This window comes from Fundulus heteroclitus, chromosome 2 (genome assembly GCF_011125445.2).
Source record: "Fundulus heteroclitus isolate FHET01 chromosome 2, MU-UCD_Fhet_4.1, whole genome shotgun sequence".
Taxonomy (NCBI): Eukaryota; Metazoa; Chordata; class Actinopteri; order Cyprinodontiformes; family Fundulidae; genus Fundulus; species Fundulus heteroclitus.
This window is the reverse complement of record NC_046362.1, coordinates 32,161,862-32,178,977: the sequence shown is the minus strand read 5'-3', so window position 1 is coordinate 32,178,977 and position 17,116 is coordinate 32,161,862. Positions and strand designations below refer to the sequence as shown.

At 41.3% G+C, this 17,116-nt stretch overlaps 1 protein-coding gene across 2 annotated transcripts in view; it reads left to right on the top strand.

Moving 5' to 3' along the window:
* LOC105929667 (sodium channel protein type 3 subunit alpha) overlaps window positions 1-17,116 on the top strand; it is a 42,365-nt gene that overhangs the window by 13,600 nt on the left and 11,649 nt on the right. Inside the window, exons 11-24 of one of the 2 annotated variants that reach the window (XM_036125318.1) lie at window positions 32-235; window positions 3,040-3,130; window positions 3,287-3,516; window positions 3,996-4,067; window positions 5,760-5,861; window positions 6,493-6,840; window positions 7,012-7,174; window positions 7,289-7,449; window positions 9,160-9,232; window positions 10,664-10,818; window positions 12,334-12,507; window positions 13,833-13,943; window positions 14,415-14,699; window positions 16,424-16,477. In XM_036125318.1, the coding sequence (XP_035981211.1) occupies window positions 32-235; window positions 3,040-3,130; window positions 3,287-3,516; window positions 3,996-4,067; window positions 5,760-5,861; window positions 6,493-6,840; window positions 7,012-7,174; window positions 7,289-7,449; window positions 9,160-9,232; window positions 10,664-10,818; window positions 12,334-12,507; window positions 13,833-13,943; window positions 14,415-14,699; window positions 16,424-16,477 (2,223 nt within the window). Of the gene's footprint in view, window positions 1-31; window positions 236-3,039; window positions 3,131-3,286; window positions 3,517-3,995; window positions 4,068-5,759; window positions 5,862-6,492; window positions 6,841-7,011; window positions 7,175-7,285; window positions 7,450-9,159; window positions 9,233-10,663; window positions 10,819-12,333; window positions 12,508-13,832; window positions 13,944-14,414; window positions 14,700-16,423; window positions 16,478-17,116 lie in introns of both variants that reach the window. The other variant, XM_036125314.1, reaches the window with a different exon arrangement.

Sequence of the window (17,116 nt, the reverse complement as noted above, 5' to 3'; positions counted from 1 at the left end):
ACCTGTATGCCTTCCCTGTCCCCCTCCTCAGACGTTGAGAGCAGCAGGTAAATCCTACCTTAGTGTCTTTGTGCTCATCCTCTTCCCTGGATGTTTCATGGTGGTCAGCCTCATTGTGGCAGCAGTTGCCAAAGAGCACGTGAAACAGGAAAAGGCCGAGGAAGCCGAGGCAAAAAGGGCAGAAGAAGAGTTTCGGCGGGTTGTGAAGGTGCTGAAAGCGAATGAGAAGAATGGGGTGAGTTCCTCTTTTTCGGTGGCAGTTCATGCCTGAATGGCTTCCTGGGCAATCCGCAACTACAATCCCCCAGTTAGGGTTGTAACAACAATAACATTTCAAACTTGGTTCAGCAATTAATACTCAGTACTTGATACTATTTTCTATCACACTGCAACATTTTCTCTAAGTAATGGCCTGCATTGTATAAGGCACAGAGTTCTTCTAATTGAGATCAAAAAATATGCCTAAGTAATATAAGAGCAAGATTTTCTTCTTATTTTTGCTTGTTTTTGCTTTTAAGAGGCTTCTGTGGGTTTTGATGGTTGCTGGGGAGGTCATGCAATCATTTGAATCAGGTGTGCTGCAACAGAGACGTGTCTAAAACATGCAGAACAGGGGTACTTCAGGACCAGGGTTGGGAACCGCTTTCTTAAACCATACAGCATTGCTGGTCTCACCACTGTCTTATTTCTTTTCATTCTTGCTGATTCTCTTTTATGACATAACACACCTGACTTCTTCACCTCTTTTCCACACTCACCGTTGCTCTGGACTGTTGACCCTGAGTACTTTAAATCCTCCACCTGCTTTATCTCTGCTCCCTGTATCCTCATTGTGTGTGAATACATTCACACACATGTATTCTGTCTTGATTTTCCTCCACCTGCTCTCACCACAGATCACAAGGTCATCTGCAAACATCTTAGTCCATGGAGATTCCTGTCTAACCTTATCCGTCAACCTGACCATTACCACATTGAATAAAAAGGAGCTCAGAGCAGATCCTTGATGCCTCTATCTTACATCTATCATACATGTCTTCGCAACCTGTTGTATGCTTTCTCTCAGTCGACAAAAACACAATGCAGATCCTTCTGGCCTTCTCTGTACTTCTCCATCAACATCCTCAGAGCAAACACTGCATCTGTAGTGTTTTTTATTGATGCAGCACTGCACACCTGGGAGGTACATCTTGATGAAGGAGCTCAGACAGACAGAACCCCATCATTGGGCTGTGAAGCTAATATTTAAATAGATAGCGTCATCTGAGAGGTTTAATACTTCACTGATGCAGATACGGGAGCTTTCATGGCCTTTTTAATTGCTCTCAAACTTGAGTGTCATAGCGTTATTAGCGCAGCTAGCATGTGGCATTCTTCATTTTTTTTCTCATAGGGAAAATACCGCCCGACCAACGCTGTTGTGTTTATCTTGTCAAAAATGTTTTTTTTTTTCTAGAAATACTCACCACTTTAGTTGAGTTTAAACTTCCGCTCAGCTCGTTGATTTAGTCAGGTGAGCGTTTGCAGGGATTGAGACTATGTTATTGCAGCTCTGCCAGCGGAGGAAGTTCAACAATTTGTAAAAATGTGAATGAGCCAGGTCATATCAATTTTGAGGCAAATGAGAATCTTTGAGTAATTCATTCTTTTTTAGCATTGATCATATCAAAAATATTGACTATTTTGACAACCATACCACCATCAACACAGTCAAAGTGATGGAAATCATCTACGTTTTCGGGCAGAATAAAATGATCCCCATACTTATCAAGCGGGAGGAACTATGCCTTCATTGAAAGCACGTGCATAAAAACAATAAAAATACTTAAGTGAGAGATAATTATATTTTTCAGCTGATGGTTATGCGCCTTCTCTTTCCAGTTTGGTCCTGGACTACTGCCAATATGTGACCCATACAAACAACCATGTGCTTCTTCTTACTAGGTTATTTAATTTTTCTGCTAAACTAATTAAATGGATGAAATATTATCTGAGCATTGGAAAAAAAGCTTCTATAATAGTTGATGGGAGTACCAGGTACGTTCTCTGATTTTAAATATGTTTATTAGTTTATGTTCTCTAATTTTAAGCATGTTTATTAATTATTCACCTAAAATTGTAAAACTAACATTACCAAACAAATCTATGCTGTAATGAATTGCTGTGGTGAATCCAAAGTTAAGCCAAACACGGAGCTGATGCTAAAAAAAAGGGTTTTTATTGAAAAAGATGACGGATCCTCCAGGGTGACAAAAAGGCTGGGACAGACTCAAAAAACAGGACAGATCATTCAGGATAACAGACATATAACATAAACAGAGGCTGCAAAGCTCTTACCACGAGGTAACGGACCGGGACGAGACGAGATATTCCGGCAACTAATCAAAACGAAGGCGTGTTTAAATAGGCAACAGAACAGGAGATCAGGGCGGGACTAATTAACAAAAACAGGTGGAGGTGATAAAGGGAGCAACAGACTGATAAACAAAAACTTAAGGTAAGAAATGAGACTAAACAGACAAGGGCTGAAATAAAAACTAACAATAAAGGCCAGATAACAAAAACAGGCTAAGCATAAATCTAAAACAAGAAACAGAAATAATTCTAAACTGAAAAAACAGAACATTACATATGCAACTGATAGTAATGCACTATCTCCAAATAATTTTTCCTTTATCCAGTACTTATTCCTTTGTCTAATTTTGTAAAACTGAGATTAAAAGGTTAAATGTTTTAAAATGTTTTAAATAGAGGTAATTTTATCCTGGGGAAATGTTGAAATGAAAGAAAGACCTTAACTACAGGGGCCCTTCAAATCTACATGGACATCATGATTCTCTCATAAAGAATAAATATCTGACCAATTGGGACGAAAACAGAAATGAACACTCCTTGGTCAACAGAAAAATAATATAAACATCTTTAAGATGCATAAAAAGGCAAATTTTATTCTTTCTACAGATTTTTTTTTAAAAATGTTCTCAGTAATGTCAACAGCCAACACTAACCCTTAAACCTGAACTTTTCCTTGGTCAACAGGCCACTGGTGGGACGGAGGTCCTGGAAGAAAGCGACTCACCACAGAAGAAGAAACCAGCAACAAAAGCTCACGATCGTGTCACAGTGAACGGTTCGTGGTGGTTCTTGTGTTTATAAGGGCTCTGCTGCCACAGATGTGGTTGAGTGCCGTCACCTGTCAGATGTAGGACGCTTAAGGATTAAATTAATGGGTATATGTCTGTAGATGCCAGATCTTGTAGGTCTTACTGTACCCTTTGCATTTCAGGTGGTGAGGATCACCTCCAGCCTTTGTGTTGCTCCTGTTGTGATGAAGTCCTGAGGGGAGACTGTTGCAGTTGCTCACAGTGGCTCAAACAGAAGCTACGTCCCTTTGTGCTGCATCGTTACTTTGACCTGGCAATTATTGCTTGCCTCATCTTAAACACCATCTTAATGGCCATGGACCATTACCCATTGAGCTATGAAGTGGCTGAGCTACTGCACATTTCAAACCTGGTTAGTGACTAGTAAGAAGAGTCTACATGTTTTATTTTAATTTCAATGTTTTTGAAGTTAAGTCTCAGTTTTGGTAGCATTTAAATCAAATTTATGTCTGGTTTTGGTCCACTTTCAATCTATTCTGTTGGTACTGTTCTGGTTTTCTGTACCGTTTCACTCCAACTTCTTGCTAATTTTAATCCAGTGTCAGGCCTGTTTCTGTTGAGGTTTATTTTATTTTCGTTACAGTAGCAGTTCACTTTCAGTCCATATTTAAGTGTTAACACAGTTTCATACTATTTTCAGTAAAGTTTAATTTCAGTCTCTGTCAGGTACTATCAAATTGTAATCCAGATTCTGTCAATTTTCTATCAATTTCCACTTTGGTTTCAGCCTAATTTTATCTTTGTTTCAGTCCAGTTTATTCCCAGTTTCAGATGAATAAATAATCTAATGAGTAAATGGGAGCAAACTCACATTTGACCTCTGATCTCCAGGTCTTCCTTACAATCTTCACAGCAGAACTTCTCCTTAAAGTTCTGGCTCTGGGTGTTAAAGGCTACTTCCAGGTGAGACAAGTCCTATTTGAATGTCAGCTCAATAGCACTGCTCTAGCCTTGTCTGGTGCTGAAACTCCTGGTGTTTCATTGAAATGTGTTAATTGTGGTTCTTTACCAATTTTGACCCTTTTATTAATCATAAAGGTTTTACACCACATTTGTACTTATATTGATCATGCTTCTGAGTTTTTTGACCACTTAAGGCTGCCATACAGGTGTGTTATTAAATCATCCAACACAGTTCTCTAGCTTTTTAATCATCAAACACTTAAAGGTAGAGTCTGAGATTTTTTCCGGACGTTTCCCAAAGTCCCTTTTTGAATAACTGACCTGCTCTTCCACTCCTCAGGGGGATCCCGTGATGAAAATTTCCCAAATCCATATAAAATCCAAATAGAATATTGGTTTTATTTCTTTCTGCTGAGGCCTTCCTCTTCTTCTAATAAACGAAGCTAACCGTTAAGCTAACCGCTAAGCTATCTGGATACATAAACACAAGAAGTGCGCATGTGCCGACAGCAAGGAGAAACTGACAAGGAAATGCATTCTTGCACAAATGCCCTTTGCACAATCAATTCTGCACATACAAATGGTTTTAAAAATACTCACCTGTACACTGTGATCGCACACTGTCTAGGGTGACCAAACGTCCGTATTTCCCGGGACATGTCCGTATTTCACGTCCTGTCCCGGGCGTCCCGGGTTTTTTTTATAAAGTGAGGAAATGTCCTGTTTTTTAAATTACCTTCATTGGTACGTCACGCTGCGTGTGACGTAATCCCTGAGCCGCGTCAGTGTGGGCAGCCCTGTTATTAATCAGAAGATAGAGTCCTCCCTCGCGCTTGTCGGCTGCGCTTGTCTATCCCCCCGCTCGGCCGCGTTTGCCTTACAACAACATCCCCCCCCAACCCCCCCCGCTCCGAGGTGTCCTGGTTTTCCCAAATGAAAATATGGTCACCCTAACACTGTCTCTTTCTCCTCCACTGTTTACATTTCAATTGTTTACTTTTAAATCACTGCTGCACCTTATACTGTAATTTACTGTAATTTACAAGCTGTATGCAACGAAATTCTGTTCTGTACGCACTCTGTGCATACAAAATGACAAATAAAGTTGTCTAAGTCTAAGTCTCTAAGTCTCTAAGTCTAAGACAGAGGGGGGGGGGGGGGGGGAGCAGGACCAAAACTGACAAATCCCTGCTCTTTGGTGTGAACGGCAGGGATTGGTCGGAGTTTTAAAGGCCTGCAGCTCCCACAGAGATAGATTTTTTTTAAAACCTCCTTTTTCTGAATATATAATATATTTACTACATTTATGATAGAAGGACTATTTTACCCAGTATAGTGTTTCTGAACAGGATTACCAATTATAGATTTATTGACTCGCAAACTGAATGGCTGTAGATGGATCTTTGATGAACTGAATCCAACAGAAATCATTGGAAAAAACTGTGAAGATCAATCATGCCAATCAATAACAGCAACCAAACACAAGGATGTGTTTGTTGCTCATGGATCAGCTGCTTTCCCTCTCTACTCTAAATCTCTCACCGCCGCCGACCGCCCCATCTTTTGCATCGTTCTCAGTCTAGCCACGGCTTACTTTGAGTCTGCCAGCCATCACAGATCACCATTTCTTGTGCAGTATATGATCTATACCTGGCATGAATGGTGCTTTTAATTGTGTTTCCATCGTTACAGGTGAGATGGCACATCCTTGACTGCGTCATTGTCATCACCGGCCTGTTGGAAGTTATGCTGAGTGACGTGGAAGGGCTGAGTGTGCTGCGCTCATTGCGACTGGTCAGTAAGATGATGACATCATCAGTGTTAAACATCCACATTTTTCCACACCCGTCTGTTGCCACCTGTTCCGACCTATCACCACCTGTCCTAGGATGTTCTTTCCTGTCCTCAACTGTCCCTACATTTCCCCCTCACCTGTTCTAATCTAATACCATCGTCCCTTATCTGTTCTTAGCTGTGAGGACAGCCACCTCTCCTTGCCTGTCCTCCTCTGCCCTCATCTTTATCTAGAGGTCTTCACATTTTGTATCTAGTCCTCACTCATTCTGATCTATTGCAACCGGTTCTATTCTGTTCTAACCTCAACTTTATCTGCTTGTCATCACATATTCCCACCTTTCGTCATGTGCCACCACCTGTTTTGAGATATTACCATCTAACCATATGTAGTCCTCTCCTCTGGTTTGTCTCCACCTGTTCTCACCTGGCTCCACCTGTTCTCCTCTTTCACCACCTCACATATTTTCAGCTTTCCTCTGTCGTCCCACCTGTTCTGACCGTTCACCCCCTGTTCTTACCTGTTCTTGCTTATTATTATTTGTCTTGTCTTATCTCGCCTGTCCTAATCTGTGCTCGTCTACTACTTGCATATTCTTACCTCTGTCCCAACTTGTCTCTCTCTGTCCAGCTGCGACCGCTGAGGTTGGCTCGTTGGTGGCCCGACTTCGCTATGCTGATGAAGATTGCCTGGTTTTCAGTCGGAAATCTCGGCCTGGTTCTGGTGTTTGTGGTCTTCATGTTCGCCGTGGTTGGCATGGAGCTCTTCCAGCAGGACTATGTGATGCATTACTGCAGCAGCCCATCCGGATGTGAGCTTCCACGCTGGCATATGGTCGACTTTGCCCACTCCATCTTGCTCGTCTTCAGACTCTTGTTCGGCGACTGGCATGAGACAATGAGAGGCTGCATGGAAGCGTCCAACAAGGGGCTTTGTGTCATCTACTTCATGGTGGTTCTGGTCATTGGAAACCTGCTGGTGAGTCTCTGTTACAACAAACCTGAGACCCAAGTTGAGTTTGAATCCTAAGGCTAGAAAGCGGCACAAGCAGATCGAAAATAAAGTTCTGTTGCTTTTGACGTTTGTTCCAGGTTTCATCTGCTCCCTGTCTCATTTTGAATAGTGCCTGTATTCTTGGTTTTGTTTCAGGTGCTGAGTCTGTTTCTCTCCCTGTTGCTGAGCCCACTGTGTGCTAAAAAGCCACGAGCAGCAGAGGGACAAGAGAAAAATAAAAGTCAGACTGGTCCCTGGAAACTGGAGTTTTTCAGAACTTTAATAGGAACGAGGATCTGTGCTGAAACTGATTACAAAGGTGGGTTTCCCATTTCCTTTAAGGGTTCCCGATGGTTGTTGTGTGCCACATTAAATATTGTTTTTTAAGCTCTGTGTCCCAGTACTGAATATTCCCTGCATAATTTCCCAGCAGTCAAGTCTAAGAACAACGACCAGAAGGACCATATGGCCTTAATCACCGTCAGCTCAGAACAGCCGCCCCTTAAAGATTCAATCAAAGACTCTAGCATGGTGGAGCTCAGCAGGTCTGCCACTGGCGAGTTCAAAATCCAAGATGAAGACAATGATCAGGAAGTGAGTAAAAACATTATGCAAGATCAGCTTCAATGGATGAACATTTTAAAGATTTCTGCCTTGAGGACAAAAGGTAGGAGCTGGTTCCACAGGAGATGAAGCTGGTACCCAAAGTATCTACGTCCCATTCTCCTCTCAGAAGTTCTAGGAGTTACCAGTAAACCTCCAGTTTAAGAAGGATATACTTTAGAGCACAAATGTGTTGCCCTCAAGCCTGTTCAAAAAATAGCCCAACCCTTCAATGAGTTGCATCTATAACATTATTTTATTTAATTGCTCTTCCTTTTCAATCATAGTTGTATTTATATTGATTTAAAATGATAAATGCATTAAAACGTTTTTATGAAACATAAAGTTAAGGTGAGCTGTTTTTACTTTCAAAGGTCATTACAGGTAACCGTTTGTATGACATTGTACCAATGAAGTAGCTCTAAACTTCAAATAGGTTGGTGACCCCTGCTTTAGAAGGAACATATCAAACAATCACATTTCTAATTGGGAATTTAAATTCTAATATGGATTATATAGGGAGCAAAAGAAGAGAAACTAACAATGGAGAAATAAGGTCTCTCCTTTTAATTCCCATGAGAGCTCTGAATGCAGTATTTTGCACAAGACAATTATTTTTTTTAGAGATTTTTTAGGACCTTCTTGACAATATAGAATCACAATAGTCCAGCCTTAAATGTACAAATGAATGGCCTTTCCCATCCTTGATCTTTGGCCCTAGGTGGCCTAATACAAGTACACTTGTACCACTTTGGTCAAACATTTTGTTCATCCCATGGTTAGTAAATAAATTTGATTCAGATTCAGTTTATTTGCCATTTGCAATATAAAAAACACATTGGAAAAGAGATGCAAGTAGCTAAAGTGCACGTTAGACATTTACACAGACAAAGGGAGAAAAACCTTAGTTACCCAATCTAATATGACGATAGCAGCACATAAAAAGAAAATTAAAACAAATACTAAAAGCCTAATAATTAAAATAAAACAAATAGCCAAAAGTGCTTTTAACAGTCATTGTATAGTCTTTTTATTTAAAATCATCACAGCTTGAGGAAAGAAGCTTTTATTGTGGTGCAATGTCCCACATTTAATTGCTCGATATCACCTCCCAGAAGGGAGAAATTCAAAAAGATTTCTTGCAGGATGCAAAAGATCCTCAATGATGGCTAAAGCCTGAGGGCAAAGTATTTGTTGATAAATGTCCTCCAGAATGGACAAATCCTCACCAATAGTCAAAGTGCGGACCACTTGGTTTAAAAATTACCTTTCTTTAGCAGAAACATTTCCAAGCCCCATACCACACTATGCCACACCATACCACACCATACCATACTATACCATACCATACCACACCACACCACACCACACCACACCATACCACACCACACCACACCACACCACAGCATACCACACCACAGCATACCATAGCACATCATACCATACCATACCATACCATACCATACCATACCATTCAATCTTTGTTTATAAAGTGCAGAGCAGGTTATTATAAAACTGAGGAGCAACAATAGAGGGTTTTTCTCATAAGCAAACCCCTACTGATAACATCATTGTTACCCACATGTAAACTCTCTGGACCATGCTGAGGGAAACTAATCTATAGTACGGTTCACCACGTTTAACATATTTTCAAAAACATGATTTCAACATGAGCATGAGAGTATCTCTGGGTTTTTACAGGGGAACAACTTGCAGAAGCTTCAGGACAACAAAAATCAGCCAGAAAACACGCCAGGAGACTGCTGCTGGGCTGGTATGTACACTGCTGTAGCAACTACCGGACTGTGCAGAAATCAGGGATTTTAAGTCAAGCCAAGCTTATTTGTTTAGGACATTTCAGCAGCAAGGCAGTTTAAAGTGCTTTACATAAAACATAAAAACATTATAAACACGTTGAAACAGTCACTGGTTATGAGACCAGTAACAAACATTAAATTGCATCAAGTGAAAACATCAATACACATCAAACATGTTGGTCGGTATTCCCGTTATAATGGCTGATAGTAACTTTAAACAGGTCGTTTCAGTCTTGATTTAAAGGAACTCAGTGTTTCGGCTGATTGCGGTTTTCTGGAAGTTTGTTTCCAATTTGTGGAGCATAGGAGCTAAATGCTGCTTGTTTGGTTCTGGTTCTGGGTATGCAGAGTGGACCAGAACCAGAAGATCTGAGTGGTCTGGAGGGTTGATACAGCAACAACAGGTCTTTAATGTATTTAGGTGCTAAGCCGTTCAGTGATTTATAAACTGACAGAAGTATTCTCTGAGCTACAGGGAGCCAGTGTAAGGACTTTAGAACCGGGCCTATATTCTCGATCTTTCTGGTTTTAGTGAGAACACGAGCAGCAGCGTTCTGGATCAGCTGCAGTTGTCTGATTGATTTTTTTTGGGCAGACCTGTGAAGACACCGTTACAGTATTCAATGCGACTAAAGATAATGGATGAGTTTCTCTAGATCTCGTTGGGACATCAGTCCTTTAATCCTGGAAATATTCTTTGGGTGGTAGAAGGCTGACTTTGTGACGGTCTTTATGTGTCCTTGAAGGTTCAGGTCTGAGTCCATCACTACACCCAGATTTCAGGCCTGATCACTAGTTTGTAGCTGTAATAACTGAAGCTGCGTGCTGACTCTAGTTTGTTCCTCTTTAGGTTCAAAGTTAATAACTTCAGTTTTGTTTCTGCTTAGCTGGAGAAATTTTTGCCACTTTCATGCTTTGATTTGTTCTGAGCATCCAATCAGTGCATGGATGGGTTCAGAGTCACCTGCTGACATAGTAATGTAGAACTCTGTACCATCTGCGTATTATACTAACTAATCTTGCTTCTTGTTATAACCTCAGCTAGAGGGAGCATATAGTAGATATTGAATAGAAGGGGTCCCAGGATTGAACCTTGGGGACCCCACATGTGACTTTTGTCCGCTCTGATGAGAAGTTACCTATTGATACAAAGAAGTCCGTGATCTTTAGGTGGGATTTGAACAAATTGAGAGCTGTACCAGAGAGTCTGACCCAGCTCTCTAGTCGCTTTAATAATATAGCATTATGGTCATGGTTTAACTAAAAATCCATCTTTTAAAATGCACTTTTATCCTTTTTGTTGTTCAAAACTGTGAACTTAAACTGTTTTTTTTTAATTGATTGGGACTGCATTAGCTGATTAAGTGATCGATTACTGTGCATTTCAGTTTGTTACAGGTGCTGTGCGATCCAGGATGTAGATACATCCCAGGGCGTAGGGAGGGTATGGCATAGGTTCAGGAAGGTGTGTCTCCTCATCGTTCAACACAGAATGTTTGAAGTCTTCATGATCTTGGTCATCCTGCTGAGCAGCGCTGCTTTGGTAAACACAAACACAACAGAGTACAACCACATATGACTTCCAGTCATTGTCAGAACGACCCCAGGGTCACTTCTAACCCACGTGTGACTGTCTCAGACTCGTTCACTGCAGCACTAACCCTTAACAACAATAGTATAATGTTAACATTACTGTTCTGATGCAAAGTCTAACCATCAGTTACTTGATGTGATATATGAGTAAAGATGTATCGCATTGGTAACGGTTTACTATGGGCTATTTTCTGTTAGTATCCTCTCGGTTCATGTCGACTCTGCTCTACACAACTCTGCATGGTTTGGGTCATTTTCCATTATAGTTATGTGCCACCTTAATGTGGGTATATAAAAGTAGGAAACAAAGTAAGCAGCATCCCTCAATTGATGGATATCTCTTTTTTCCCTTTTAAAAAAACTCCTTTGTTTGCAGAGACAGAAACAGCTGGTTACCCACAGAAGATTTTACTAATTACAACAGAGCAAGAGTTTACATTTTCAGTTTGCTCTATAAAAGCTGAAGCTGACTAACATTTTATCACAAATCGGTAATCATTATCAGAGCTCATGCTACGTTACAGTTACAGTGGGAACTTGGAAATTCTAACTTGGAAGAATCAGCTGGAACAATCTTTGAAGTCAGACTTTCCACTCAGAATGTCGGAGAAATTTTGTAAGGCCGAACGTCGGATCCAATATGGCAGCTATTTGCATCAACGGCAATAAGCTGTGATGAAAATTATTTTGCAAGACACTGTTTTACGAGGGCATCTAAAATCAATGCAAGTAGAGGCTGCAACTCTGAACCAAACAAGTTAAAAGTGGTGTTTTCATGCGGCAAGTATCGCTTTAACATTGTTTGTAGGTGGTACTATACAACAGCGTCCCTGTCCGGCGCCATATTGGAATCCCGACCTTTTGATTTTTCTTTTTGGATTTCTGACTTCAGACTGTGTTAACTCCCAGCTCCTATTTCCAACTTCCTAGGTAAATGGAACGCAGCTTAAAGGCTGTTGTGAAAAAAGTTTTTTTTACCTGAATTATCAAGAAGGAGATTTATACAAAATACATTTACTATAGAGCGATATATACCCAGGTTATACCGCCCTTGCCATGACGCCATGTATTGCTCCCCTGTTGTACCCTTGGGTTATATCACCTCATACTACCCCTGTCCTCACCCCCACACCATACTCTTAAGTCAAACCTCCTCTTGACCCTGCCATTGTACCAACATGGTCTATGTCTATGTTGCACCCTTATGTAATACCCTACATTTCCCCCTTGTGTTATACCGATGTCATACTCCCATGTTAGAACCCCAAGTCTTACCCCCATTTCACATCCTCACAGCTTATCTCTAAGTCTTGCACATATTTGTATCCCCATGTCATACACTGTACCCATATTTTGTGCCCCATGTAGTATCCCATGTTGTGGGATCTTTGTCCGTACATTAAAAAGTCGGTTATGACATGATCAGCAGCCTAGAGTGTATAACCTTAAGTGTGTTTGCATTCAGGTGTTGGAGGACACCCTCCTGCACCACCGTCCGGTCCTGCAGATGGTTCTGGACAAAGCAGAGCTGGTGTTAACCTGTGTGTTCCTGGTGGAAATGCTTCTCAAGTGGATCGCCTTTGGATTCAAGAAATACTTCAGCAGCTTCTGGTGCTGGCTGGACTTCCTCATCTTAGATGTAAGAGCATGATTGGTAACACTCGTCACTGGTCTGGTTTTGGCAGCTCTAACAGTGCTGATAATCACTCCAACATGTTTGAGACAGCGTCATCCCATTGAGAGGTTGGCTGTGTCATATAAACCTGTCCTAAATCCAGGGTTTTCAGTACAGAAACGACCCTCTGCTGAGTTCTGACCCCATTTCTGATATTCTTAATAGGTTTGTTGGGTAATTATGCAGAAAGAAATTTATTTTCTTCTTTTATAACACGTGTTGACACAATCATCAATACAAGACCTACTCCCTGTCCCTGTCACCGTTACGGCGGTTGTTTCACATGTAACCTGCCCTTGTCATCATGGTAAGCTCAGATTCACTTGAATCAGTTACCTTCTCATCATTATTACTGGGTGTATGTGATTCTTCCCCTGCCATTTGTGTCTATCACAGTGGACGCCGCTGGTTCACCTGTCTCCAAAGTAATTTATAATTCACCTTTTACCTGTCTGTATCATCATGTTAACTTCCATATGTAGCCCTGGAACAGGTCAATGATGACCATGTGTACAAGAAGCTCTTTCAAGCCAAACAGTTGTCATAAAAAAGATCAAGACAGACAGACATGACTAATAAGAGTCTCCCTGAATCTCCTTAAGTCAGATGTCTGAACTCGTCATCATTCGTCTTGGAGTTAGAGCATTCAAGACCAGAACAGATGCATCTGCTCTGTATCCATTGCAGGACTTGTCAGTCTGGTCCATTCAAGGAAGTTGAGGTCTGTCATTAGTGTCTCGCTAATGGAGTTTTTAAAATCAATGGCTGGAGCTTCTCATGTGTGCTGCCCAAAATCTGAGTCCCATTCAGAAAAATGTTCAGAGTCAATCTGAACATTGGACTGATGGAGTATAACTATAACTAACACCAACAGTGGGATATAGATCAGACCGGTAGCCACGAAGGAAAATTAAGTCCAGAGGAGGCAGCTGATTGGAAGAAAGGAGTCTGACCTTGTGTTGTCCAGCCTGGGTCCTTATCAAGACGATGGTTCCCCATGATGGATGGATGACAAAACATCTTGATTAGCAGGAACTCAGGGAGGAAGAATTACTAGTGCAACACGAACAGCTGTCAGATTATGGAAGAGGAAAACCTGAAGGAACCATTGTGGAAGGACAATATCCTGCACAATATTAGTCAATTTTTGTGTTAAATAGAGTTATTAAAACTGACAGAAACGGTGAATGCTTTGAAGCTTCTTTATTGCTCAGTATGGTTGCAACATAAAACTAACATGCTGCTCACCTGTACAACGATGTCACCAGCAGCTACGTTTTGTCCTCCAGGTGTCTCTGTTCAGCTTGGTTGGTAACTCGCTGGGATACTCCACCGAATCCCTGAGGACCCTGAGGGCCCTGAGGACAATGAGGGTCCCGTCTCGCTTCAAAGGCATGAGGGTAAGAAAGGCAGCATGACCTCTGAACAAAGACAGACAGATGGGTCACATAGACTGCACGCAGGTCAGAAAGACAGGAGAAGGTGAGAGACAGGTGAGACTTAGGGCTGCATGGACAGATGTCACTGATAGAGAAGTGAGACACAAGGACAGACTGAAAAGAGGGATGGATGGAAAGACAAAATTGAGAGGCGGCTTGACAGACTGGTGAGGCAGAGGTACAGAAGATTCAGATGATGCGACAGATGGAGAGATAGTCAGAAAGATGAGACAACTGGACAGATTGAAAGAGACAGAAGAAGACAAGATAGTTAGACAGAGATACAGGTTACATGGAAAGATGGACAGACAGACATGGGAGACAATAGACCGGTGACCAATAGCAGTCTAGACAGAGAGTAACTGCGATTGGTCAGAGCTCAGGCTGATTCCTCATCTTCTTTGTCCCACCTCCACCTGTCCTGCTGTGCAGGTGGTGCTGCAGGGCATGGCGGCAGCCTTCCCCTCCATGTTCAGCCCACTTCTTGCTGTTCTGACAGTCTGGCTGATCTTCAGCATCCTGGGAGTGAACCTGTTTGCAGGAAGGTTTTCTCACTGTTTCAATGAGACAGCCCAGACCCCATTGCACTGGGATGAAGTGGACAACATGAGTGGTTGTTACCATCTGATTTACAACAACTTCACAGAGGTCCAATGGAAGAACGATGATTTTACCTTTGACAACGTGGGGACGGGTTTTCTTTCGCTGCTGATCATGGTCAGTGTTGCATTCACAGATTCAAACCCTCAAACATGGCACTAACTCACAAAATAGCAAATTCTCTGCAGCATGATGGGAACCATTTCAGAGAATGAAACTTCTATATTATAGAGACACATTAGAGAGAGAAAGTGAAATATCTCAAGCCTTTATAGTAAATTTGACAATAATGGCCTACAGATAATTAAAACTCAAAACTCAGAAGATTAAAATGTGATGAAAAAACCTATAATATGTTCACAGAAAGTTAAGTGCCAGGAAAAATGTGAAGTAGGAAAATGTGCTCCAGAAACAGGGTTTAACAACAGCCGTCAGACGATTGTCAACAAAAAAAAGAAGACTTTGTGAGAGCTGGGCATGCTCCGATGGTGCAGGGGTAGTGAGCAGGACACATGTACGGCAGCCATCTTAACTGGGATACGGAGAAAAATAACCAGACTGTTGCTCTGTGGTCCAAAGTCCTCTTTTAAGATAAAAGTAAAGTTTTCGTTTCATTTGGAAACCAAGGTCTGGAAGAAGAGTGGAGAGGTCTTACAGGTTGCTTGTAGTCCAGTGTGAAGTTACATATATTCAGTGATGATTTGAATTGATTTTTCTTTTTTTTAAATTACAATCACAAGCTTTATACATGTAAACGGTATACTTTTCAAACATCAAACTCTCCCGGAACTACAGGTGGAAATAAGCATTTTTGCAATCACCTGGCACCAAGTATCTTTCCTGACTCTTTTTTGGTCAATGTGTTCATATCATATCGCGTTAGTGAGAACAATTGGGTGAATTTAGCTCTAGTGTAAAGCACTTTGAGTGGTCAGCATGACTGAAAATATCACTATATAAGTTCAGTCCATTTACCATTTACTAGTCTGCAGAACCACAGCCTGATTGCCCCCATGCCACACTGCATGGCTGTAGTATAACTTCAACCTAGCAGTTAGGGCTTTAAATGAACAGACTTGACATTTCTGTTTTAAATATCCGTTTTTAAATGATCTTATGTAATATTATGATGTTCTGAGACACTTCTTGGATTTTCATTATCTGTAAGCCATAATCCTCAAAAATATAGAAAATAAAGCCTTGAAATAATTTATTCTCTGCGTTATGAATATATGTAACTAATAAGTTTCACCTTCTGAAATAAATGAAAAGAAAGCAGAGGTGCGTAGTAACTAGTTACATTCATTCAGCTACATTAACTTGAGTAACTTTTTGAACAAAATGTACTTTTAGGAGTTGGTTTACTGCACTGTAGTTTGTACTTGAGTAATATTACATAAGAAGTATCGCTACTCTTACTTGAGGAAGATTTCTGGCTACTAGCGTAAGTAACTTCATTAAATAAAGAACAGACTTGTTTTAACCAAAGAAAGCACCAGAGAGGCACACAATAACAGTTTATGTTAAAGTGATATATGTTGTTTGGACTCAAGCTTTGTTGTTTTATTTCTTGTTATTTTATTTCTGCTGAGATTATTGAGCCACTTGGAGGTCAACTAAATATACAATAAACAGCAGATAGTGTCATTAGATGTACTTTGCATTGCTCTAACTTACAGTATATGCATTAACTGATACTGGTTTCCTAAGTTTTATGTTGAAAAACATTATTTAAAAAATGTTTCAGTGAAAATTTCAGTGAAACTAAATCACCATGCTGAAGCTGCTTTTATCATAAATGAGATCAGGTTTTTCTAATGAAGGTCTGTGCTTCGATGCAGGCCACATCGGATGGGTGGGAAGGCATCATGCAATCTGCTGTGGACTCCACAGAGGTCAGTGCTCCAGGAGGTACAGCTGCTTTGCTGAGACTAGCTCCACCATCTCTGCCTGCTGCCACGCTGTTGAGGTTCTGCGCAGTGTTTTAAGGCTTTGGGCGACAACCTTGTTGTGCATTCATGTACACATTGTGCTCCTATTATCTATATTTAAATAAAGCTAAAAGGAGACAGGGGGCTGCACAGTGGCACAGTTGTTGCCTTGCAGTTGTCGGCTTGTTCTTCTTGTTTATTCATGTGTTCTGTCTTCTGGCTGCCCCCCACAGTAAAAAAAAAGAAGACGGTTGGATGGATGGATGGATGGATGGATGGACGGACGGATGGGTGGATGGATGGATGGATGAATGAATGGATGAATGGATGGATGGATGGATAGTTGGATGAATGGATGGATGGAGGGAGGGAGGGAGGGATGGGTGGATGGAGGGAGGGAGGGAGGGAGGGAGGGATGGGTGGATGGATGGATGGACCGACGGATGGATGGGTGGGTGGTTGGATGGATGGACAGATGAATAGATGGTTGGATGGATGGTTGGATGGATGGATGAATGGATGGACGGATGGGTGGATGGATGGGTGGATGGATGGATGGATGGATGGATGGATGGATGAATGGTTGGATGGATGGATGGATGG